The sequence below is a fragment of the Aspergillus neoniger genome (genome assembly GCF_003184625.1).
Source record: "Aspergillus neoniger CBS 115656 unplaced genomic scaffold BO87scaffold_19, whole genome shotgun sequence".
Classification (NCBI taxonomy): Eukaryota; Fungi; Ascomycota; class Eurotiomycetes; order Eurotiales; family Aspergillaceae; genus Aspergillus; species Aspergillus neoniger.
In genome coordinates, this window is record NW_020291147.1 from 151948 (window position 1) to 175435 (window position 23488).

Consider the following 23488-nt stretch of genomic DNA (forward strand, 5'->3'; position numbering starts at 1 on the left):
TACGCTACGCAAGTACCGGCTGTTGACCCTCGACCGTCAGCATCGGGGAGCCGTAGCCATACCGCATTCTGCCCTCCTCATACGCCTCTCCCTCTTTCCGCATGTGCGTGGCAGGCCACAGCTTGCGGCGATCCTCATAGTACTGATCGTGCAGGTCACCCTCAGCCAAGCGGTTGTATGTGGCGTAGATTGCGCGTCGGTCCTTGGAGCTAGTGTTGGCGCCACTCTTGTGGGCAAGGTAGGAGCCGAAAACGAGAACGTCACCTGAGTGAACTGATGGTTAGTGACTAAATAGATCAGATTTATCAGAACAAACATACCCGGTTGTAGATTACAAGGCGTCCATGTTTGGCTCTTGACCCAGCCAGGCTCAATGCAGCGGTCCTCTCCAAGTGGTACCTCCATAAGGTGACTGCCGTCGACCACGTCAAGTCCACCATTCTCTGAGGTCATCTCGTCAACAGCAGCAAGCACTGTCAGGTGCTTGATTTTCTTGACGTGGGTGTATGCATTGGCGTCGATATGAGGAGAGAAGCCCCCTGCGTCGTATTAGCTGCTTTTCTGCCCAGTGCAGCAGATGTTTTTTCCTTACCACTACCAGCGAGTTTGTAGTTGATCTTCTCTTTAAATAGGATCATGTCCTCTGTAGCTAGCTGCCGGAGAACGCTTAAGATGCGTTCACCACGCAGAAAACTGTCGAAGCCAGCATGAGAATTGGCATAGTTTTCTGTGCGGCAGAGGACCCTTTTGCCTTCGGCATTGACTTCCTGCAGCCGGGATAAGTTCGCCAGCCAGCTGCTAAGAAAGGTGACACTTGGATCTCACCTCATAGGGCATATACGTTGCATCTGGAGTCCTTGGGAGGTCGTGTACTTCCTGAGTCCACTGTTGTAGGACCTTGGTCTCAGGAGGGTTGAAGAAGCCCTGGATGAGCAAGTATCCCTTCTCCTCGTAAAACTGGAGTTGGTCCTCCGTCAATGTGTAATAGCTGTTATCCATGATGCCAGTCTTGCTATGATCGGATTAAAACTTCGGTTCAATCTGCAGAGAGCACATGTCCTTTCTCCCGACCGAGATTGGGGCCATCGCACCCATAAATCCTCTAATGCGAGTCCCTTTGCTCGTGAACGTTACTTCCAGCTGCCGACCTTCATATGTCACTATGCCGGGCCGGTGCGAGGTCCATGATCCAGAGTGGGGAATGTCGGAGCACGAGGCAGAAGGGTCAGCGAGGGGTTGCGCAGAGGCCAGGCACGAGACAGGCTGATCCTTGAAGGTATTCCGAGGCATAGAACCACTCAGGATGCGATAAAATGCCCATGTGCCCGGGACGAGGCGCTATCATAGGGCGCGGGCCGTCCTGATAAGCCCCGCCGGACTACGGGCCTTCTTGCCTAAGCGAGGCGGAGATCCCCGCCAGGGCCCTGTCTGGACTGGGTATAGTTTGTCTTTCTGTTACATTAGATAGACCTCGCCGAAAACTCTCCGCCTATTGTACGAAAGGCGGGTTTATCTGCCAGCAGCGATGCAACACTATGTATCTCGTGCGAGCCATTCCGGCTGCTATTGGATAGCATGGCACGTTCTCGAGGAGTCTATTGTTGCCCAGAGAACTATTAGCCGCACTGAAGTAGATGTAGTGAGGATGCAACGGACAAGTTAAGGACAGACTATAGCCCACGAATTCGCAGTCATTCCTTTTGCCCAATGGACATCTCTCTACAGTCGACACATTGGCATCTTCTATTATGGCTGTAGCAACCAATTGCTCCGCGACCGAACGGGTTGAAACCACCATGAAGCATAGCCATCAAGGCGAGATAATGAAGCAAGACGACACCAATTCCATCGAAGATGGTGAGTTACGGGCTTCATCAGGTGTATTGAACGTTGTCATCTCGGGACTGGGACTCTTCAGTGATGGCTATAATGCTCAGATCAGTGAGTTCACCTTTAGCGAAGCCTGTGCTTAGCATGCCATGCCCAGCTTGCATAAGAAAAATCACTAATCTCACCCGCAAAGTCGGCTACATGGAGCCTTTGTTCTCTGTCTTGTTAGTCCCCTTCAGGAGGCCCGTAGCTTAGGGCTATCTGTTGACGCATTCATTGGCATTAGGTATAAAAATACCATGTCCTCAAGCATCAAAACCAGACTATCGAATTCCTTCCTTATTGGAGAGATCTTTGGTATGCTCTTCTTCGGTGCTTTGATTGACCGAGTAGGAAGACGGACAGGAGTGGTGGCGACTACCTTGTTCTTGGTGCTTGGTATCATCTTGTCTGCTGCAGCACACGGTACCTCGGAGTTGGGGTGAGACTCGCTTCAATCGAACGAAGTATCAACCAGAAGTTTTGACTCTGATTAGGATGTTTTGGATGATGATTGTTGCTCGCGGTATCGCTGGGTTCGGAGCTGGTGGCGAGTATCCTGTCTGCGCAACCAGTGCAACTGAGGCCGCTGATGAGACTGCAAACCTTCGAAAGAAGAGAGGATTTCTGGTCGCGTCAACCACAGATTTTGCTGTGGATATGGTACGCGTATCAATCTCATCGGACTGGATTTCATGTCACTCAATGGAACTATGCTTAGGGCTTCGTGGCCGCCGGTATTGTGGCTCTCATTGTTCTCGCTTGCTTCCACCAGGATGTCAAGAGTGGTGTTTGGAGGGTCTGTTTTGGGCTTGGTTTTGTGGTATGCTCCAAGAACCCTCAGCACAAAGTGATGTATTGAAAACTGTGACAGATCCCGGTTTTCATGTGTTTTTTTCGGATTCGCATGATCAACTCGAAGCAATATCGCAAGCACGCCATAAAGTCGCGGTATCCATACTGGCTAGTCCTTCGGAGGTATTGGAAACCGATACTGGGAACCTGTAAGTGTTGGTCCTATAATTGCGATAGCCGTCCTGATATCTTAGCTCTCGCTTGGTTCTGCTACGACTTTGTCACGTATCCATTTGGACTCTTCACTTCTACCATTATCTCTCAACTGAGCCCCAACAATACAACAGTGGAAAATATTGGGTACGGTGTACGTGAACTGAGCAGCCGGATTTCATGATATCGAGATGCTGATATGGTCCACCAGACGGTTGTTAATTGCTTCTATCTCCCAGGCTGCCTACTGGGAGGGCTCCTGATGGATAAAATTGGAAGAAAGCAGAACATGACTCTCGGCTTCGTGCTCTGGGGTATATGGGGCTTCGTTCTGGGCGGCGCTCTTCGCCCGATACAGTCAGTATTCCCGTTATTCGTCGTTATGTACGGCATTTTCAACGCCCTGGGTGAGATGGGCCCCGGTGTGTCGACCTTTCTGTGCGCCGCAGAGTCATTCCCCACGCCGCTTCGTGGTCACTTCCTTGGTCTGGCCGCCGCAGTTGGAAAGGCGGGTGCATCAATTGGGACTGAAGTATTTACGCCCATTCAGGACTCATTCTCATCTACCGAAAAAGGTCAACAAGCCGTCTTCCTGATAGGGTCGGCTTTCTGTATGGTTGGTGCGTTGATAGCGTGGTTCCTGATCCCGGATATGTCGCGAGAGCTGGAAACCGAGGATGCCAGGTTCAAGGCGTATTTGGAAGAGAACGGATACGACATCAGTTCATATGGGGAGGCGCTCTGCGTGGAGCAAAAAGATAGATAGTCAGAATTTGGGAACGGTGAGAGGTCTCTCCAAGGAATCCTTCCACCGAAGATGATACCGCGCGCAACTTATAATGCCAATGAGGTGGTAATCTGATCATTCTCTTGCAGTGGATCTGATGTTGATGCTGAGTAACGCCCGAGCCCATCTAATTCAGATGGGCGTTCCGTTTCTTGGACAGCCCAGGCAATACATTCGTGCCAGTCTAGCGGCAATGCCTTACGAACGGCAACAACTATTTCTCTCCCCCAGTATGCCATCCATATGTTTCTCCGCAGCCAGTCGAGTGTAACTGCGTAATTGGCTAGAATGGCCAGAGCCAAGGGCTCGCCAATGCGCACCATTGACCAGAACTCTGACGGGCAAATAACAGCGAAATATGAAAATGTCATTTTGATGCGGCGATACATTATTGCCATTGCAAGGCTGTGTCTCAAAGTTTGTATAGTCGGTTCATATATACCCATGCGAGCGGCTTCGGGCGCCATTGTAGCGCGTGAAAGGAGTTTGCTTAGCACATCTTCGAGCTCAGCTGAAAGCACCGTCGGTGGAAACGGATGTGGCAACATCAGGGCGGACCAACGACTACGTACCATGGTTTCGTGATCAGCTTTGACGAGAAAGGATGATCCTCGAATGAGAGAGAAGACCTGGTGAAGCCTGTCGATAGGATCTTCTGTAGGCTCAGAGGGACGCTGGATCCCAAAAGTATAGAGGACGACAACGCACGAGAATGCAAAAACAGCATCATGATTTTCGGGTGTGATATTAGAAAGGTGTGGCCGAAACATTGCGACACCGAGATCATGATGTTGGATAGCCATGACCGTGTGTCTCTGTGGTGAAACCCCCTCAAGAGCCAAGTGTAAGGCACTCAATCCCAAAAGGCCGTGCAACAGAAAGTTGTGTTTGAAAGCCAGCTCAGTAACCCACTCTCCCCATAACGATTGGATTTGGTCTCGTGGTATGATGACGTCCGTGATACTTCTTGATGTGTGTAAAGCGTAGTGATTCATTAACCTCAGCCGTTCTTTTTCTGTATCTGTAAAGTCACATTCCATGTCAGAGTGTTCCGTACCAGGCGTGGAAGCTGCAACAGAAATCAAATCGGTAGGGAATTGGCTGCTATATCCGTCGGAAATGCTAGATGATTGGTGATTGATACGAGATGAGTCGTCTCTGGCCTGATTTGAAGGCATCTCATTTCTGGGTGCGACGAATACCAGATTCGCTGGCTGAGTAGCTAACGAGCAAGCCGAACCTATTCTTCTGCATCGGCCACATTGGGGTCTATCTTCGTCGCACTATTTACGATAAGCACGGGACACACACGGAGCCACGTAACTAACCTTTGTGCGATTATTCTTACACTGCAAACAGCCATGTCGGCTCTTATTGTGGTAGCGCCTTTGGGGCATGAGCCGCGGTGCTATTAGACCGAGTCGATTTAAATAGAAACGGACCAATGATTCGGGGATCAGTAGTGAACAAATAATGCGATGATAGAACGATGGATATCCTCTTGAAGGGCTGCTATAATAGTATGTTTAGTAATGACATGAAGGCTTAAGGCGCCGCGTGGCCCAGGGCAATTCGAGAACCGGCTGAATTAGATACCATAGCTCTGAGGTGAGAAGTGGCGCGGAGAAGGCAAGAGAGTAATACGTGAGCAGTGACCCGTGGATGATCGACACGCTAGCCCTTATTTGGCAATTTGTACGTGGTACGGTCTATAGTACCTGGGATCGAGCACCCTTTCAAGCTCTCCCTTTCGCTCATTGCTTGTCCACGAGATAAGATGCATCGGATATTAACTGGTATGATACTCCTATCCCCGATAAGCCCCTAAAGTCCGTGCAGAGTGGTTCCCTTCCCCTTATATACGAGACCCTCCGGGCCTCACTGCCCTGCCTCAAATTCGATACTCTTGTTCATAACCTCTCATTACTGTATCTATCTATCATGGTCGGATTAGACGACGTACGTGCCACGAACACTGCTCTAGTTCAGCGCCAGCCTTTGGTTGCTGTCTTCTTTGGTGGTACCTCAGGCATTGGTCACTATACCTTGCGTGCATTGGCCACGGCGGAAGCCAATGGTGGTAAAGGCTTTCGTGCATATATTGTTGGCAGAAATATCAAAGCCGCCGAAGAGATTATTGCAGAATGTCGTGGCATCTGCCCCAAAGCCCAGATCAGATTCTTGCAGACTGAAGATATCTCGCTAATCCAGAATGTTGATCGCGTCTGCGAAGAGATTGTTCAGATGGAAGAAAAGGAGCAACAAGACCCAAGGATCGACTACCTCATGCTAAGTCAGGGAGGGCCTATATACCAGCCACGGAAAGGTGCTTTCGAAATCATTGATTACATCTGCATTTCTGACAATTTCGCAGACACGAAAGAAGGTATCGACGTCACGATGTCCTTGATGTACTACTCTCGCATGAGAGCGATAACAAAGCTCCTTCCATTGCTACTCAAATCCACTCTCCCTGCAACAGTCGTTTCGGTTTTTGCCGCTGGTTACGAGCAAAAGCTATTTCCCGACGACCTCTCTTTGCGCGATCTAAATAACTATACTTATTCTACGGTTCGCTCACATATGATTTACATGCATGTGTGCTTCATGGAAACCTTGGCTGAGCAGAACCGCGGGAAGCTCAGTCTGATACACATCTTCCCTGGTCTCGTATTGGGACCCGGGTTTGAGAAGCATGACTTGCCTGCTTGGTTCAAAGTGCTGTGGCGTTACATATTTGTTCCCTTCTTCGCACCCTTCCTGACTGTTCCACCATCCGAGAGTGGTGACAGAATGCTGAGCCTGGCGTCGTCTCGTTATCCGCCACGGGGGGCGACCTCTTCGCAGAACAAAGAGGAGACTACTGTGGGGACAGATGGTGAGCTTGGAAGCGGTGCTTACTCTCTTGGCAAGAATGGCGATACCAACTACAACACCAAGTCCTATGAGAAGATTAACAAGGACGAACTGAGGCAGAGGGTGTGGAATCATACTATGAGCGCTTTCGAGACTATTGAGGCAGGTGAAGCTTTTGCGGATTGAGGGGGTGTTATGGATAAATTAGGGGATGGTTTATTTGTAATGAAATTTGACCATTGGGACCGGATTGTAGCAACCTGCTGAGACTGGCTTCACTGAAGTTCGATAGATACAATTTGCGGCATCCTACTAATTCAAGACTATCTCAAGACTGCTTTAGATTGTTCTGGTAAGAGTACATAAAACCCCAGCTCAGCTCCGAGCTTACGCTCGGAGATCCCGACAATTCCGCGGAGGGCCCATTCATGTCCGGGAACAGCCTCCGGACATAGCCTCAACTACGGAGTATACAAAAAGGCGATCATCCCCACCAGACCTCATACAGTCAAATAAGCATTGACTACTTCCAGAACCCCCAAATCCTACTTAATCAAACCACCATGTCCAACTCATCAGCCGCAAGCCTTGTCGCCTTGAACTCGTCAACGCTTGGCACTGCGATGCCAGAAGTGACTCTACCGGATGGCAGCAAAGTGCAGACAGGCACAGTAGGGCAAGTAATCCTTCAAACCCGCTAATTTATTGCTTTGGAATTTGGACTGAATTGACGATGGATGTAGAGCACTGTTGGTCAATATCCGGGCGTATAACGAAGCACATGCAGCTGGGGACAAAGTCAAAATGGACACGCTCAGGACAGCTCTTAGAGCTGCGATCCCACTGTTAATGAAAGTGGGCATGTTTGACCTGTTTCCGCCTAAGGAGTGGATACAAGGGGATAATGAGGGGCGAAAACAGGTCGGGGAGATGTATCTGGAGTTATTGGAGTCGATGTGATTGTATTTTATTCCCTGTTAAACTTCGAGCTTAATCACTTGTGGAGCGTTTCGCTGGAGTTACGGTCAGTTTGTCACTCATCATCTTATCCTGCACGAACTTCTGGACGCGATACCAAAACAAGTTAGTTCCCGCTCTGGAAGTGCCCAGTCTCGGGCAGGTCAGGCCTGCTTCTTGATTTACCCGCTTTCAACACTTGCTCCAAATCTTCGCTCTCAATTATGTCAGTATGGTAATGAGTTGATCACTGCTTTCAATGACGGTTGTTTATTGTCAAAATGCCAGACTCTAATCTGCGCAGCCGCCAACATCGATCACATGCGGTTCGCCGTAATGGGTCCTTGCAATCGTGTGAGCCGTGTCGCAAATCTAAATTGCGATGCGACCATGAGAGACCAGTCTGCGGCCGATGCTTGACTAAGAATATGGTATCGGGATGTTTTTATCATCCAGCACCGATGACGAAGAAAGTGACTGGAGGCTTGACCAGGTCTACCAGAGGGCAACAAGGAAGAAATAGCCAGTCAATTGCAAGGTAACAATTCTCCAGTCACATCCAAAAAAAACTACACATGGAAGTCCAGCGCACGAAGGTGTGCTGACATCGTTATAGCTCGTCAACTACAGGAGCAGGCGGAGGGAGCGCTCTTCCAAGACAGAACACTACGTTGGAGCCGGCTTCTGCTTCTCCTGGATACTTGGGCTCGACGAGCTACTCAGCCATTCTTGCGGAGCATCGTCCCGAGTTCTCTCTCAATGTAGATAACAGCTCCATGCCCACCACATTGTCCCAATCTATGGAACCCGAACGACTCCAGACTGGAGCGCGGTTACTAAAGCTACTTCAAAACCTCACAATATGCGATAGCTTAATCCGGAGATATTACACCCGAGTCCTTGTTGCTGTCATTCCAGAGATCGTCACAATGTCTATTGTACGCTCCGCTCGGAATGTTCTCGGGGCCCTTGATTTCACCGAGGATGTCGAAGATCAGCTTCAAAACACAGTTCGTAAGGTCTCGCAGAATACTTCCAGGCCATTGTCAACCTATGGTTCAATGACAGTGGAGCAATACTGTGCAGCGTTTACTGAGCAAAATTTACGTTGGGAAGCTATAGGCATCATCTTCGCAACTGCTGGTATGTCGCTTTCATCTACACCTGAGAGTGACCCAGATCTATATCAGGTGGCGGCGGACACCTCAGCCCGGGAGAGACTCCGCGCTCAGCTTGTCGAAGCGAGCAGCACCTGCCTCACTTTTAGCGACCAGGCTTCTTCAGTCAATGAGCTATTGGGCTTTTGCCAGTATAGCAGCTTTGTACTTCTCACCCATGTCTACGGTGACTCAAGTAAGTAATTAGACCTTGCTTTTCCAGTATTACTCTTCTTAGGGCGTAGCATATGCTGATTGTCGTTGGAAATAAGGCTACCAAGCCTGGCGTCGCCTCCGTGAATTATCCGCTACAATTTATGCGGCTGGACTTCACCAGGAGAGCCCCATGGGCGATAATTGCCCTCTCTTTCTTCGTCAATGGAGAAGATCGTGCTTTGCTGCTGCCTTCTCAGCAGATAAGAATCAAGCCACATTCGTGGGACGACCGCCATCCATTAACTACCGCTACAGCACCCTAACACCCCCGCTGGACATTAGCGAAAGAACGATAGTCCATGGTGGGGATGAGCTAAACGCGGCGATCTCAAGACTGGATAGCTTCGGATGGTCAGCCAAAGTTGAGGTCGACCGAGCAAGTGTGCTCCGTCTTCGATTCATATTGGCCGTTTTTAGGGAGCGAGCTCTCGAGATAGCCTTGGGGACCGGTCAGCACAGCGATACGGTGCAGAATTCTGAGTGAGTCATATTCATGCCATGGTGTCTCGTGCGAATGAAAATGATCTCGTCGCTAATCTTCTCAAGTGAAATAATAAAGCAAGCGCGGGAGTCGTGGGCAGTGTGTCCCGTCCGTCTCCGTTACGACGTGTCTGCGGAAGGGACCGAGGCGGGACCCCTAACAAAGTCGTTCACCTTGCTTCATATTTACCTGGACTACCTTTACACTATTTTCCTTTTGCAGAGGACTGTTGTTAAACGCGCGAATACCGGGCATGAGGCTCTCTTCGATACGTCACGAACAATGTTGTCCAATATCATCAAAGGCAACGCTGACAGTGACCCAGCCTTCGACTTGAGCAGACATCGTGCTTGGATCGTATGTTGAAGACCCTTTAGAGTATGCTGTCTTTCCTATAATTAACATGGTGCAGTTCCTTTACTACGGCCTCCCCAGTGCCAGCGTCCTCATCCTCGAGCTCCTTCACCAAAACCAGGGAATCGGTACATACACTACTGCGTTACCGCGTGCTGAAATCATCCGAAACTTGAGTGTTTTCATCTCATGCCTCTCCTGGGTAGCGCGACCGGGGCATGGCAATTACCACACGTGCAAGGAAGCGGAGAGGAAATTGTCTCATATTCTTGACCAGGTTCTTGATCCTCAGCCCATCGAGGATCTGGCTTTCCACGATGCCACCTCTGGCCTGTACAGTCTCCTGGACTGGTACCATCCCAGCAATCCCAACAATTGGGACTTCAACTCAGAATATCTATCTCCGCAAAACTGACTTCTCTTGTGAGATGTAAACATATGGGTATCGCATTAATCAGCAAAGGTCATTAACTCATGAAAGAGGATCCCAACTATCGTCCAGGACCAACCAATGGGGACCCGCACATGGACTGGCCTATGTTTCCTATAAAGCCGAAAAAAGAAGATATTGATGCCCATCGTGAGCGACAACATTCGAGTGGAGTAAGACCGGCGTGGGGTGAATGCCCAGACAAGACACCAAACGCCGCATAAGCCTGGAAAGAAGAGGTCGGTCGCATTCACACCATCCACACAAACTCATTACTCGGATGGGTCTCTTGAACGTAATACGCTCTATGACAGAGTGGGCAATTGAAGTGGTCTTGCAGATACCACTTTTCGAGACATTCTCGATGGAACACGTGCAGACATTTGAGTTCTCGGATTTCCTGGCAGCGCAGAACCGACTCGAGGCAAACAACGCTGTCAACGGCACCGTTAGTGGGCGAACAACTTGCTAGCGTTGCCGCTAATTCAGCCGTTGGTTGCAAGCTAAACGTACCATATGAAGTCGCCATCAACACCTTCGGACGGTAAAAGAGGGCCTTTAGCTCGCGACCACCAATCTTCTAATGTCCGAGTTGGGGAGACAGCATCCAACTTGCGTAATTTGTCGCTCGAGCTGCCTTTGCTCTTGAGAACGGGATGGCGCTCACGCCGATTGACGAAAAGGGTCAGACTATAGAGATTTAGGGTATTAGTGGCGCGAATGCGATCATGACCAGCATCGGGCGCAAAGCTGAAAAGGGGCTGGCTAATTACTCACAGCAAACACATGATGATTAAGGTCGCGACTCCTAGTCCGATTCCTAAGACAATGGCTATGTGGTGATTGACCTGAGGGCTATCCTTTTTCTCCGACAACCCCATGTTCCTCGTCGCGGGAACTCGGTGTGGTCGGGCTGCGAGCGAGAGAGAGGCGACAATCCTCAACCGAGGCCGAGGATGTCTTTCCTTTAGTTATATTTTGTCTTCTCGTTAAATCTGAAGAGAGTTGTTCCACAGCCCCGGGGATTCTGGCCGCTAATAAAGGACACGAGCCACCACCAAGCGTTGTACCTCTGATCGTCGTCACCTGGCGGGGTATGCGCCAACCATGCTTTATCAGGCCATCCCGAAGCCATCAATCAGCAGATGCTCGTGAGACGTGCATTTCCCACGGTCGCTGACGCCCGAGTATTCAAGAAAAAGGAATGAGGGGCTTGACTGAATAACACATTGGTTTTAAGATTAGGAAATCACAGTGCTATCGCCATCACCATGACAACACAGGGTTCCTTTTGTCTGGCTTCAGGCTATGTGCCACCCATGTGCTTTATTCCCTTGAAAGCCCAGCCAGAGGCGTCTGGCTGCCTGCATTCCACACCTTTTTCCCCAGGTCATCCGGCAGCAGCTTCTCCCAACTACTAGCGCAGGTTGCCGCTGGGGGGCTCAGCAGCGCACATCCATCACTCTAAACGATGCTACTAACCCTATAGCACTGACCGTCGGGCGATCGCTGCAAGCATTGATTCATTCCTTCCCATGCGCCCCGGACTAACTTCCTTGGCGCGGTTGCAAGGGAGCTTTCGATGGATGGTCGGCTGAGCATGATTCTGGTGGCGGTCGCACTAGCTGGAAGCCAACAAATTAGCAGGTCATGCCATGTCGTGCCAGGTCATGCCACGGCTGCCGATCCACACAGATCCCCCGGATGTGCAGCTCACGCTCATTGTTACCCATGGCTATGACGCATTTTGCTCCTGTCTTGTATAAACAACACGCTTATCCAGATCTTCACACTCGGTGATCGGGACGCTAAAGACAACACACACTGCAGACTCTGCATCAACTGGCTTCCCCTATTAGGGATTGGACTGTCTAGCTTACTCCGAAAACATTATGTCTCCTTTGCACGCTTATAGGCCATAATATCGGCAGCCCGATACACCAAGTTGACCTGTCCCTCATTTCTACACACCACAACTGGCGCCGTCCTCAGCTAATGAAGCAGCATGCCCCTACTTATCCCTTAACAGGGGCGTTGGTCGCACAACACCTTTGACTCAAATGAGCTGCAATTCCACTTAAGTCTGCACTAGTCAGACAACCGCCTTCTACACCTCCACCGAAAGCAATATAGAGAGCTGCGCTCCCACCTACCTTTATAAGCCGACAGCTTAAACCGACCAACCCGATATCACCACTACAACCACAATCCCACATCATGGCCTCCCCCGCGCAAGCCATCACGCTCGAAGAGCACGCGATATTCCCATCCCTCGAAAGCAACAACTTCTTCTACGACAACACATGGAAGATCTACCCCGAATGTCGCAACCTCGCAAAAGACCTCTCCAAAGCCCGCCTTGCCAATATGGACGCCGGCAACGTCTCCTACCAGATCCTCTCCCACCTCCCCGGCGGTGTCGCCTCAACCGACCCTGCGCGCTGCCACGCAGCCAACAACGAAATGGCCACCGCCATAAAACAGCACCCAGACCGATTCGGCGGCTTCGCAGCGCTCCCGATGGCCCACCCCCTCGAAGCGGCCAAAGAACTCCGCCGCACCGTCACCGACCTCGGCTTCCTCGGTGCCCTAATCGACAACCACCTCCCCGACGGAACAACCCACTACGACGACAAACGCTTCTGGCCCGTCTTCGCAGCCGCCGAATCCCTCGACGTCCCCCTCTACATCCACCCTTCCACTCCATCCCAGGATTCCATTCAATCCCGCTTCTCCGGCAACTATCCACTCGCTGCAGAACTCGGCCTCGCGTCCGCAGCCTGGGGCTGGCATGAGAACGTAGGCCTGCATATCCTGAAACTCTACGCGGCGGGAGTATTCGAGCAATACCCCAAACTCAAGATAGTAATCGGACACATGGGCGAGCTGCTCCCGATCATGTTGCACCGGATCGCGAGATTGGGGTTTTCCAAGGGGTTGGCGGCATCGAGACGCAAGGGGATTATGGATGTCTGGAATGAGAATATATGGGTTACGACGAGTGGAGTGTTTAGTGTTGAGACGTTGATGATGCTGTTGCAGGTTACGAAGGTGGAGAGGGTGATGTATAGTGTGGATTATCCGTTCGAGGATAATGTTACGGGTAAGGAGTTTTTGAAGAAGGTGAGGGAGTCGGGGAAGTTGTCAGCCCAGGAGGTGGATTTGATTGAGTTTGGGAATGCGAGGGAGTTTTTGAGGTTGGGGAGTAGGGCGTTTCTTTGATTGGGTTGGGTTGGGGTGGAGTGGGGGTCAGAGGACTGAGGGGTGGATGATTGAGTAGATGAGGATAGAATGGGTTGGGTTATGGTATAGAACAAGACCAGGGTTCTGATCGGCGAAATAGAATGACGCAGTGCAATTCGGTTCGTTGTGTATTTGCTTCTTTACTGATTTGTCATGGACGGTCACACGCTTCCTTGATAGAAGACACCGCCATGGTCACACGGTACTAGTATGCTCGACATTGATGACCGATACCCCCGTCTCCTCTGCCTTCTCCGTCTCGACTGTACCCCCCTTTACGACTACATCCTCAGGCAGCATTCCCAGGGCACGACCACCGAAGAGCAGATCGATCTCTTCGAGTGACTTCTGGTTTGTTTCTTTGAAGAAGAAGTAGACGGTTGGAAGAGTGATGCATACGTCTGTTTCGATTTTGATGGTTAGCAGACAAGCAGCAAGGGAAAGTAAAAGCGGGATAGAAATATGGGTTACTCACTCCACGCCGCAAACACGAAATAAAACTTCCATTGGATCTTGTCCAGTGCAATCGGGGATACCTGGGCCCAGAGGGTACTTACGGCCCAGTTGCCAATTGCAGTGGCGAAGGCGTTTCCTCGGCCGCGGATTTGCATCGGCATTACTTCTGCCATGTAGACCCTATTTGTCGATAGCATGTTAGAGGGCAACAGTGTCCATGTTAGTCGATAGTTGGGAGAGGCACTAACCAACTGCAAGGGCCGAATGATAGAGAAAAGATAACAGTGATGCAGAAGATGAAGAATACACCACCGATACTGTATCCCTTTCGGGTGCCGTCCAGGTTCTGCGAGTAGAGAGCTGCTTCGCAGATTAGGGCGATGGTGATTGCGATGGTTCCGAACAACATGGGCTTGCGGCGTCCAACCCGGTCGAGGAGGAAGAAAATGAAGATGAAGTTCGTGATGGGACCGACACAGTTGTAGATTCCTGCGACGAGGGTGTTGCGGTTACCTGTGATGCCGAGGGCGTTGTACATGATTGTTTGGTAGTAGTTTACGACGTTGACGCCTGTCATTTGGGTGAAGACTTGGACGGCGATGCCGTGCCTGTTTGGGTGGGATGTTAATAAAATGCGGGGTTGGATTAGGGTGTTGGTAGGAGAAGGAAACGCACATGAGTCGGGTTCGCCATTGAGGCACACGGAACATGATGAGCCATCCGGGAACGGTGACAGCTTTTTCGGCTTCAATGGTGGTCTTTATCTCATTGTATTCCGTCTGGATCCAGTCCTCGTTGGTGCCGTCGAAGTGTAATCTTCGGAGAATTTTCATCGCTTCCTCGTAGCGTTCCTTTTCGATCAGGTATCGAGGTGATTCAGGCATAAAGAACATGCCTATAACGAGAAGAACGGCGGGGACGGCCTGAAAGGCAAGTGGGAATCTCCATTGAAACTCGCTAGTATCCGGCGCATGAAGGGAGCCGTAGCCGACCCAGCTAATTTTACGTTAGTGCTTTTCTTGTCTGAGATATATGCAGACATGGTTGTGATGGTGGTATACATACGTACTAACAATAAATCCAACACCGATCATCTGTTGGGCTAGACCGATGATGAACCCACGCGAACGGGGATGAGCGACCTCTGCTTGATACACTGGGACAGACATAGACATGAGACCAACTGCCCAGCCGGCCAGAATACGACCAACAAGGATCATGGCCAAGTTCTTCGCTGACGATTGAAGAATAGCGCCAATCATGCAAATGAAAGCACCCATCTGGATAGTGAACTTTCGTCCGAAGCGATCCATCGTTAGACCACCCTGGAGCGCGCCAATGCATGCTAGCAGCCATTGTTAGCCAGAAGGGCAATACATGGAATGAAGAAGGTCCAAGCCAGAGAGAAGAACCTACCACCTCCCGAAAATGTGCTGTTGATAGCACCAATGATGGTTGATGTCTGGGTGGTGTTGAAGAAAGCCAGAAAATTCTTCGACTCGATTACGTCCGTCATGACACCGCTGTCATATCCGAACAGGAAAGACCCTGTAGCTGCAAATGCAGCCAGGCCAATTGTAAAGAATCGACCCATCTTGGAATGCCGATCGATATATTAGGGTGTGTGAATCTCTTAGGCCATGAAGTAGTGTTAAGTTGGACATTGAACGGCAGAACTTATACGAAAAAACACAGGAAAGGACCCCGAGCGGGGGTGGGGCAGATAACATGGCCTATATACGTCAATTCCCTGCTAAGCCTTGTTCCGGGGTTAAATTCATGGAGATTTCAACAAGCTCATCGCTTTGGCATGCGTCAGACTGGGGACTGTTGACCGGTGGACGAAAAGGCCGATGGCGGAGCGAGGGTTAGCAGGAAGCTTGAAAATCCGGGGTGGCCGGCCGGCCCGGGACTAGCATGGCCATCTCGCTCCTGATTGCCTTCGCGCCAAAGTAGTAAACTTCCCCAGCCGACATGATTGGCGTTTAACGCACTAACGAAAGAGGCGCCGGTGTGGTCAGCCCGTGCGCGGTTGCAGTCCGCTGGAGGGAATCTGGCGGCCAGCCGGAGAAGAATGCTGCCTCAATGGCAGCCACTAGGGCCTCTCGTCCATCCAAACCGAGCTTTTGGTAAACCAATAGGGTATTTGAGTTCCGGTTCTCCAGGTTTCGGGTATGGTGACTACCCAATCTTCTGGCCACTGCTGTCTATAATTGTCGCATTGCTCGTCCGGGGTAGCGGCCCAGGTTGCCGAGGCAGACAGGCTAGCAGTGGTCTAGGGCAGTCTAGACATGAGACTAATCCTGACGTGCTGCATGGTCAAACAGGGTGCTGCGGTGACAGGTTGAAGTATAGAGCAGAAGTTGAGACGGGAAGTAGTCTTTGGTCGGGCACATGATGTCCCCACGTGCCCCTGAGTCTTCCTTCTACTACAATTGTTCTTCGACTCACCTTCATTTCAGTCGGATCTCTATCATGAAAGTCTGTTGTGCAGCACGAGGGACGAAGGCATAAATGCGGGGTAGGCACAATAGCAACTACGCTTTCCAATTCCACTAACGTCCGCTCATCTCATGAAGCCTCAAAGCAAGCAAACTGATCACGCACAAATACCCTTTTGGACAAGGAAGAATAGCCGACTGGTTAAATGCACGGCAAACGTGGCGTGTGGATGGAAACTTAGAATGATTCTCACGTCTCGATTGACGGAATCTGGTTAGCCAAGCCAAAAGGATTGCAGCTTATACAGGCTCTTCGCACCAATCCGACGAAGAACGGAACGCCCAACTTTTTGCCATTAACCATATGATCCCCGAAGGTATTGACAAGTAGTGATTTCATCTCTAAACGATATCTCGGGGGCAAATAAGTAGGTTTGATAAGACCTGGAGAATATGATTCTCTGTTGCCAGGGAAGTGTACAGATGTAGCATTAATAATCGGAATTGATCAAGCCGGACTTGGGCAGCTTGGTCAATTTACATGGAAAGTACGACTTGCAGCTAACAATGACTAGTACTGCAATGATCCTGGTCGGTAACCCTGTCTTGAGTCTCTACCCAAATTATAAATGATAGATGGCGAAGAAGACGCAAAAGATGAATTCAACGAAGCTTGAGCGTACAAAATGTTCCTTTACTTGTATAAGCATCTGGGGCTAAGTTAAAAGCATGCCACCATGACATATTATAAAATCAAGCTTTGATGCTATAAATTGCCTGTTCAATATCTATTAGCTCATCAGCTCGCTTCACAGGTCCTCCCCAGCGCACTCCTCCTTCGGCGTCAACCGCCCAATTGCCACTCAACTGCCATCGACTACCACTCTCGGTAGGCCTGTTCCAGATTCCCCTTTCCCACCCCAACTTCCCGATAGCTAGAAGTCCAGCTGGACTCAGGACATGACCCCAAGAAGTCACGCCTAGCCCCCATTGCGCATAGATCTTGCGCTCAGCATCGACGATGACCGTCACGGGGTTAGAACCAGATTCGCCGGTTCCTCCAATAGATTCCAGCCATTTCTCCGTTGATGGCTGGTCGCTATGCGACACTGCGACAAAGTTGATCTCGGGGTGATTCTCAGCGGCAGCGCGCAACTCAAGAAAAGTTGCTTCCGCCACTGTAATTACCATTAGGTTAGTGAGAAACAGTTCATTCGAGACCGGACTAACCAGGACATCCACAGTGCCTGAGGAATGAGATGATGGTTGGTCTGTTGTTGTCGGCTGGGAGGGGCAGTTCTGGGCAAGAGGGAGCTTTATCTCCAGGCTGTGGTGAAGGAGAGAGCTGCACAGCTGGCGGCGAGAGCCATGAGGCGGCTTCTTGCGACAGGGACATACTGCGAGTACTATTCAGCACTGACGTATATAGTGATTCAACAATTAGCGATTGAATAATCAGGTACGCATGTATGTTTGACGTGAGAAAGTTCTGCCAGGCTCCATCTCATAATGGTGAGCTAACAGCTCGGCCCAGCCCGCGCGCCCAAGACTCCTATTGAAGAATGCCGTCAGGGTCCCACCAAGTTGACTCGGTCGAGCGAGTCATCATTGCCGCCTAAATAGAATGCTTCCTCATACATTGCTTTTCCACGTCGCTTGATGCAAGGGAAGGAGAAATGTCCTCGACACATCGATCTAGTACTGTGCCGCCAACCCTTTCCTCTTCGCCTCGATCGGACTCCTTCATCCGGGCGAGACAACCAAGTCTCGACTTGGAACATGACCTTCTCTCTACCCGTGGTCAACGCCTCGGGGGATTGATACGACGACGCTCTCTCAGCGTCCAAAGCGCCGATAATCCGTATGACAGTGATCGTCTTGATGAGTCTTTCCCCCAAGATCGCGGGGATAGGCCTCTCGCTTTTGAGCGCGCTAAGAGACTCATCGGCGAGAGCAGGCCTATTTATCGTTGGTATGCCGTTGCCATTGTTTCACAGCTCAGTAGATATTTACTAACGATGAGCTACAGGCAACATTTCTTTCAAGACCCGTCTACGCTGAAGAAGATGCCAAAGGCTATGTACGTTCCCTCCTGTAATTTTAATGCTGCCATCTAACGAGGTAACAGGCGCGAGTATTACGAGCGCAACAATGATCTAATATCGCAATATGTCTTTATCGACCGATTACTGGACTCTTCTCTCCCACATCGCCTGATCGTGGACTACCACAGCAACCAGCCAGGAGAACCTCCAGCCTCAACCAACGGCCGGGCATATGACCCAATATCCTACGGAACAGCAGACTCTCAAGCATCCGGCAAAATCAAAAGAACGCCCCGGAATCTCTATCGCATTCCCAGCGAGAGCGAGACCTCTCCGCTCCTGCCCCCGACGATCGAAGAACGAGCAGCATCACCCCCAGACATCATACCATCAAACGATGAGTTCGTCGACAGCAGCGACCGGATAGTCACCGTTGCGATTTACGTCAACTTCGTCGCCAACGTCCTCCTCCTAGTCGCAAAGATTGTCGCCATGACCATGACAAACTCATTATCCGTCCTGGCCAGCTTAGTCGACGGGGCATTGGACTTCCTCAGCACAGCCATAGTCTGGATCACGACCACCCTGATCCGTCGACAAGACCGCTCCCGATACCCGATCAGTCGTCGTCGACTCGAACCACTCAGCGTATTAGTCTTCGCTGTCGTGATGGTGACTTCTTTCGTGCAAGTCGCACTCACCTCCTTTACACGCCTCATTTCCACCGACCGCTCCGTCGTCGACCTATCCCTTCCTTCCATAGCTGTCATGGCCAGCACAGTCATCGTCAAGCTCATCTGCTGGTTCTGGTGTCGACTGATCAAGAACTCAAGCGTCCAGGCCCTAGCTCAAGACGCCATGACAGACGTGGTCTTCAACTTGTTCAGTATTCTCTTCCCCTTGAGTAAGTTCCCTCCCTAATAACTTCCCCCAACCCCAGGGCAAACCACACCACTAACCTGCCCAACCCAAGTCGGCTCCCTAACCAAAACCTGGTACATCGACCCGCTAGGCGGTCTTCTCCTCTCCCTCTACATAATCTACAACTGGAGCGCCACAGCCAGCGAACACATCGGCCACCTAACCGGCGCGGCAGCATCACCCAAAGACCACAGTATCCTGCTATACATGACGATGCGATTCTCGAAAGCGATTCTCAAGATCCAAGATCTAAAGGCGTATTACGCTGGGGATCGACTCAACGTCGAGGTGGATATTGTCCTGGACCCGAAAACACGACTTCAGGATAGCCATGATGTTGGGGAGAGTCTGCAGTATATGGTGGAGAGTGTGCCTACGGTGGATAGGGCTTTCGTGCATATCGATTACGATCCGTGGAATATTCCGAGTCATATGAATCAGGTTGAGGGGTGATCTACTATTTATCATGATTATTATTTGGATTTTGGGTGGGAGGGGGGGTGCCGGGGGGGGGGGAGAAGAGAGTTAATAGGAATTGACATTGAAAGAATTGGTCATGTCTTTTGCTTATTTAGTAACTTATGCAGTAACCACTACTACTAGTAGTAGTTACTAGTAGGAAAAGTTTGGTGGTAGGTTGTGTTTATTTGTACCCGTAACAAACACCCAGAAGCAAAACAACAAACAAGTGAAAAAACACGAAATCCATCCCGAAAATAGTAAATTGTTATGATCAATACGGAAGTAGCATTTGTATCGCGATATGTTTTGTCAACGAACGACCATCAATAAATGGAATACCGAAAACACGTCAATAAGCGCGATTGCGATTGCGCGAGACCCGGTTATACATACTGTAAAGAAAGCAAGAAAAGAATACTAAGTTAGAAAACGCTACGCGCGGTGGCGGGAGGCGGTGGTGATATTTCCGCTCGCCTGGAACGACCGTTACATGCACTAGTAGTACGTAGTAGTTACTGTCTCTATTGAGGACCCTTTGGGGTGGAAGTGTGGGTGGGTTGAACTGCAGCAAAGCAAGCATTCATCAATGGATAGTTACATAGACAGATTGAAAAAGTGACTTCATTCACAATGATAAGACAAGGACAGCCTGCAGATCCAATCAGCAAGGGAAGAGGGCTTCGACTCAAGGGGGGAGGGACATGGGGACATTCTCTGGAATGAAAGAAAGGAAAGCCTCGCCCTCGTGCGGGCGGAGAATCGGCCGAGCCGCAGAAAATCAGAGCGGAGAACCAGCCGGAGGAACTGGACCATACAGTACCGGGTTTACGAGGATACTATACACTTACCACGCCTCCGCGGTGCCCGCCCGCGTCCACATCGCGACGCGATTAGATGAAGCGTCTTTTTTTCTCCGGGTTGGGGAATCGTTCCCACATCACACCGGATCTCCTGCTCACGTCCGCCTCGCCATTTTACTTAGATCACGGCCCGCGTCTTTACCTTTCCTTTTCTACTTTCTCTCCACGCATTCCCTCTTGCTCTCCCTCCCCGTCCTCCTATGTTGTTAACTCGGCTTACGGCTATTTACCATGTCTGATCCGGAGCCCTCTGCTGCACCATGTTCCTCCTCGCCGCCCTCAACCCAGGCGTCCGACTCGGCTGCTGCTCTTAATTACGCCTTCCTTGTTCATTCCCAAAAGACCCTAACTCAGAATCTCCCTCCACGCGTCGATAATAAATTGCTGGCACGGCAAAAGCGGCGTCGGACTAGGTATGCACGGAAATCAATTCCAGTCCTTATTGGCCCAATGGGTCTCGCTGCCAGTAGATCGCTAACACGTCACTGCTGTGCTCGTATAGCCCCGAAGACCACGCAATCCTTGAAGCCGAATATCAACGGAACCCGAAACCAGACAAAACGGCCCGAGCCAGTATAGTCAGTCGCGTCTCGTTGGGTGAGAAGGAAGTGCAAGTATGTCTGCGATAACCACGTAACATCTACGTCTGACGTGCAATCTAATGTGTCTGGATATTAGATCTGGTTCCAAAATCGCCGTCAAAATGATCGTCGGAAATCGAAACCGTTGCAACCTCATGAGCTTCTCGCGCCTCGGTCGGACGTGTCCGACGCGTCAAAACGGGTATCCGATGACAACCTACCGACAGAGCCAGGATCTTCGAGCGGGACAGAGCAATCAGAGGACAACTGCCAGGACAGGAACGTTGCTTCGCAATCGTCCGATCATGTGTCTTTCGAATCCGACGTGGTGCATGGCGACAATAATGAGCTAGAGCAGTCAGGGTTGAGCTCTCAAGCAAGCCTCGCTACAGAAGCTGTGGAGGACTCGCAGAGAGCCCTAGACGAGACGATGCCAGAACAACAACCAGCCCTGGTGCACGATGAAACCCATGTCGACGATTCCAACCCGACCTCTGCTAAGAGGAAACGATCATTTTCCGAAACTCGTGGCAATCGACCGTTCGTGCAGGGAACATCAACACCGATGAAGTCGCCACCATCCCTTCGGATATCGCTCTCGTTCGACGGAGAAGCTATGGTACGCAAAGAAGATGAGCTCACGCCATCTCCTCCGAAAGGACGAAATGCCCTGCGGATCGCCATGTCCTCTGATGGAAAAGCTGTGATCCGTGCCGATGGCGAACCGTCCCCGTCAAAGAACCGTATTTCTATGTTCTCAGCGCGAAAGCCAAGGATTACAGGACTTCGAAGGAGTAACAGTGCTGCGGCATTCAGTACGCCGCGTGGTGGCTCCATGGAGACCGAGAAATTGTTTGGAAGATCAAGAGATCCTCGCAACTGGGAATCGTTTTTTGACACTGATGCAAGAAGTGCACTTTCTACTCCGACCAGCTCCCAAAGCGCACCGAACGCTGGCTCTCCCGCTCTATTCCGCGCACGTGGTCAGCGTTCACTAACGAGGAGCATGTCGGCAAGGCATAACAACGCCTTGAACGCTTCCGAATATCTTAATACCCCTGTCCCTAAGCCGACTGGCGACAAAAGACGCAAGATCTCCCGCACGGTCTCTTCATTGGGCCGGCTGGAGACTGGCCGTGCGACCCTTGGTGACAAGTTGTCTAATTCGAAGACGATGTCGACGAAAGATGATGACCTGGAGTTACAGTGGGGTGACTCGGATAAGGAGAACTGGATACCGGGCACACGAACCTCGCATGTCCGCCGGCGGACCGCTTCTCATCATCACTCCCGGCGTTCCATACTAAGAGAGGCCAACAGTAGGGATGGCAAAGCCAACAGGGATCTGGCATCCGGTGGAAGATACTCACGGGTGTCTCAGCACCAACGAGTGAGCGGGGTAATCGACAAGGATGTGCCTGAGATGGACGCCGAGGTGTCGGCTTTCATGAACGGCGGGGGAGGTGCAAGTCAGGAAGAAGACCTTGACTGCATTCAAGGCTTGCTATCTCTGAGCCAAGGGGCATGGAGATGAGATAAGCTTCCCCTTGTGTCCTTGTGAGATGATCATCATTTCCTTTGTTTCTTTCTTTTCATCATTCCCCCTTTGTTTCATATCCATTTCTTTCCTTTGTAATGTCAATATTGGAGGTTACAGGCCAGCAAGCGGGTGATTGTGTGTATGATTGTGAGATGATTGCTTTACGTTCCCTTAAGGTGCAGCTCGCAGGTTTGCTCCAGGCAGCTGCAACCATGGGTCCGGACTTGATGACGAAACCCTGTGCCACGCCACAGATGATATCCAAGTGCTATTACAGCCGAATAGCCTAATACAAACAAACAATGGAAGATGATAGAATAATTGGCTTGTTTGATACGTAAGCGCCTGTGATGGACTGATCCGGATAACCAGGGCGAGGCGGGGGTGAAGGGGGGAAATGGTAGGGAGTAGATAGGCGGAGTAGGTGGACTGCAGAAGATGGCTGTGGGCGGGTTCTGCAAGCACGTGGCTTCCCGCTGACATATAACCGCCGGGTCTCGTCTGTCTCCCTGATAACTAGGAAGTATTCGCCTCGTCGTCTTTCTCTCCGCCACCCGTGGTTGGATGCTTCACGGTTTCGTCTCTGTGATTTGTAGACTAAGATCAAGTCGGTTTCATACCTGGGTAGGTCGATTCAATTCATCCATCATTTCCTCTAGGTGTGGGCTTTTCCAAGTCTGTCCTATGACCATATCAAGTAGTAGCGGCTGCAATATGCACCGGCTTATCTCGAGTGGATCGGATAGCTGCTGACTTCATGTAGCACAACAGGCGCTTACTGCATACAATAATTCCAAAGGAAGATCAACCACCGTTTCAGTCTC

At 50.7% G+C, this 23488-nt stretch overlaps 11 protein-coding genes across 11 annotated transcripts; 6 read left to right on the forward strand and 5 right to left on the reverse strand.

Annotated features, from left to right (window-relative positions):
* Positions 1-4: 4 nt before the first annotated feature.
* On the reverse strand, positions 5-999 carry BO87DRAFT_397572 (phytanoyl-CoA dioxygenase family protein; the record flags this gene model as incomplete). The annotated part of the gene is made up of 4 exons (XM_025625312.1): positions 5-264; positions 321-539; positions 593-767; positions 826-999. The coding sequence occupies 4 exons, from the start codon at positions 997-999 to the stop codon at positions 5-7; spliced, it is 828 nt and encodes a 275-aa protein (XP_025478941.1).
* Positions 1000-1748: 749 nt separating this feature from the next.
* On the forward strand, positions 1749-3643 carry BO87DRAFT_397573 (MFS general substrate transporter; the record flags this gene model as incomplete). Its single annotated transcript, XM_025625313.1, has 8 exons — positions 1749-1941; positions 1988-2054; positions 2117-2311; positions 2367-2532; positions 2591-2692; positions 2744-2873; positions 2919-3031; positions 3089-3643. The coding sequence occupies 8 exons, from the start codon at positions 1749-1751 to the stop codon at positions 3641-3643; spliced, it is 1521 nt and encodes a 506-aa protein (XP_025478942.1).
* A 68-nt stretch (positions 3644-3711) lies between these two features.
* Positions 3712-5061, reverse strand: BO87DRAFT_310310 (Zn(II)2Cys6 transcription factor; the record flags this gene model as incomplete). The annotated part of the gene is made up of 2 exons (XM_025619501.1): positions 3712-4947; positions 4993-5061. 2 exons carry the CDS (start codon positions 5059-5061, stop codon positions 3712-3714), a joined length of 1305 nt encoding a protein of 434 aa, XP_025478943.1.
* A 542-nt stretch (positions 5062-5603) lies between these two features.
* BO87DRAFT_437366 (uncharacterized protein) lies at positions 5604-6706 on the forward strand (the record flags this gene model as incomplete). The annotated part of the gene is made up of 2 exons (XM_025627854.1): positions 5604-5990; positions 6039-6706. Coding segments are annotated over 2 exons (1055 nt in total), but the record flags the coding sequence as incomplete, so codon positions are not given.
* Positions 6707-7324: 618 nt separating this feature from the next.
* Positions 7325-10100, forward strand: BO87DRAFT_397577 (putative C6 transcription factor; the record flags this gene model as incomplete). The annotated part of the gene is made up of 8 exons (XM_025625314.1): positions 7325-7441; positions 7510-7548; positions 7709-7829; positions 7934-8015; positions 8094-8830; positions 8907-9330; positions 9397-9688; positions 9744-10100. The coding sequence occupies 8 exons, from the start codon at positions 7325-7327 to the stop codon at positions 10098-10100; spliced, it is 2169 nt and encodes a 722-aa protein (XP_025478945.1).
* A 132-nt stretch (positions 10101-10232) lies between these two features.
* Positions 10233-11346, reverse strand: BO87DRAFT_69184 (putative RING finger domain protein). Its single transcript, XM_025629487.1, has 3 exons — positions 10893-11346; positions 10629-10805; positions 10233-10549 (listed from the first exon to the last, which is right to left on the reverse strand). Exons 1-3 carry the CDS (start codon positions 10994-10996, stop codon positions 10366-10368), a joined length of 465 nt encoding a protein of 154 aa, XP_025478946.1. The 5' UTR covers positions 10997-11346; the 3' UTR covers positions 10233-10365.
* A 748-nt stretch (positions 11347-12094) lies between these two features.
* BO87DRAFT_69163 (amidohydrolase family protein) lies at positions 12095-13648 on the forward strand. Its single transcript, XM_025629486.1, has one exon. It carries the CDS (start codon positions 12333-12335, stop codon positions 13335-13337), a length of 1005 nt encoding a protein of 334 aa, XP_025478947.1. The 5' UTR covers positions 12095-12332; the 3' UTR covers positions 13338-13648.
* BO87DRAFT_426670 (sugar porter family MFS transporter) lies at positions 13554-15408 on the reverse strand (the record flags this gene model as incomplete). Its single annotated transcript, XM_025627379.1, has 6 exons — positions 13554-13759; positions 13834-13994; positions 14063-14422; positions 14490-14810; positions 14880-15159; positions 15231-15408. 6 exons carry the CDS (start codon positions 15406-15408, stop codon positions 13554-13556), a joined length of 1506 nt encoding a protein of 501 aa, XP_025478948.1.
* Positions 15409-16898: 1490 nt separating this feature from the next.
* Positions 16899-17748, reverse strand: BO87DRAFT_377173 (uncharacterized protein). The gene is made up of 2 exons (XM_025623483.1): positions 17500-17748; positions 16899-17449 (listed from the first exon to the last, which is right to left on the reverse strand). The coding sequence occupies exon 2, from the start codon at positions 17444-17446 to the stop codon at positions 17009-17011; it is 438 nt and encodes a 145-aa protein (XP_025478949.1). The 5' UTR covers positions 17447-17449; positions 17500-17748; the 3' UTR covers positions 16899-17008.
* A 183-nt stretch (positions 17749-17931) lies between these two features.
* Positions 17932-19674, forward strand: BO87DRAFT_309891 (cation diffusion facilitator family transporter; the record flags this gene model as incomplete). Its single annotated transcript, XM_025619486.1, has 4 exons — positions 17932-18227; positions 18285-18335; positions 18384-19204; positions 19274-19674. The coding sequence occupies 4 exons, from the start codon at positions 17932-17934 to the stop codon at positions 19672-19674; spliced, it is 1569 nt and encodes a 522-aa protein (XP_025478950.1).
* Positions 19675-20366: 692 nt separating this feature from the next.
* Positions 20367-22658, forward strand: BO87DRAFT_360308 (homeobox domain-containing protein; the record flags this gene model as incomplete). The annotated part of the gene is made up of 3 exons (XM_025621547.1): positions 20367-20956; positions 21046-21157; positions 21222-22658. The coding sequence occupies exons 1-3, from the start codon at positions 20775-20777 to the stop codon at positions 22656-22658; spliced, it is 1731 nt and encodes a 576-aa protein (XP_025478951.1). The 5' UTR covers positions 20367-20774.
* Between the last annotated feature and the right edge of the window lie 830 nt (positions 22659-23488).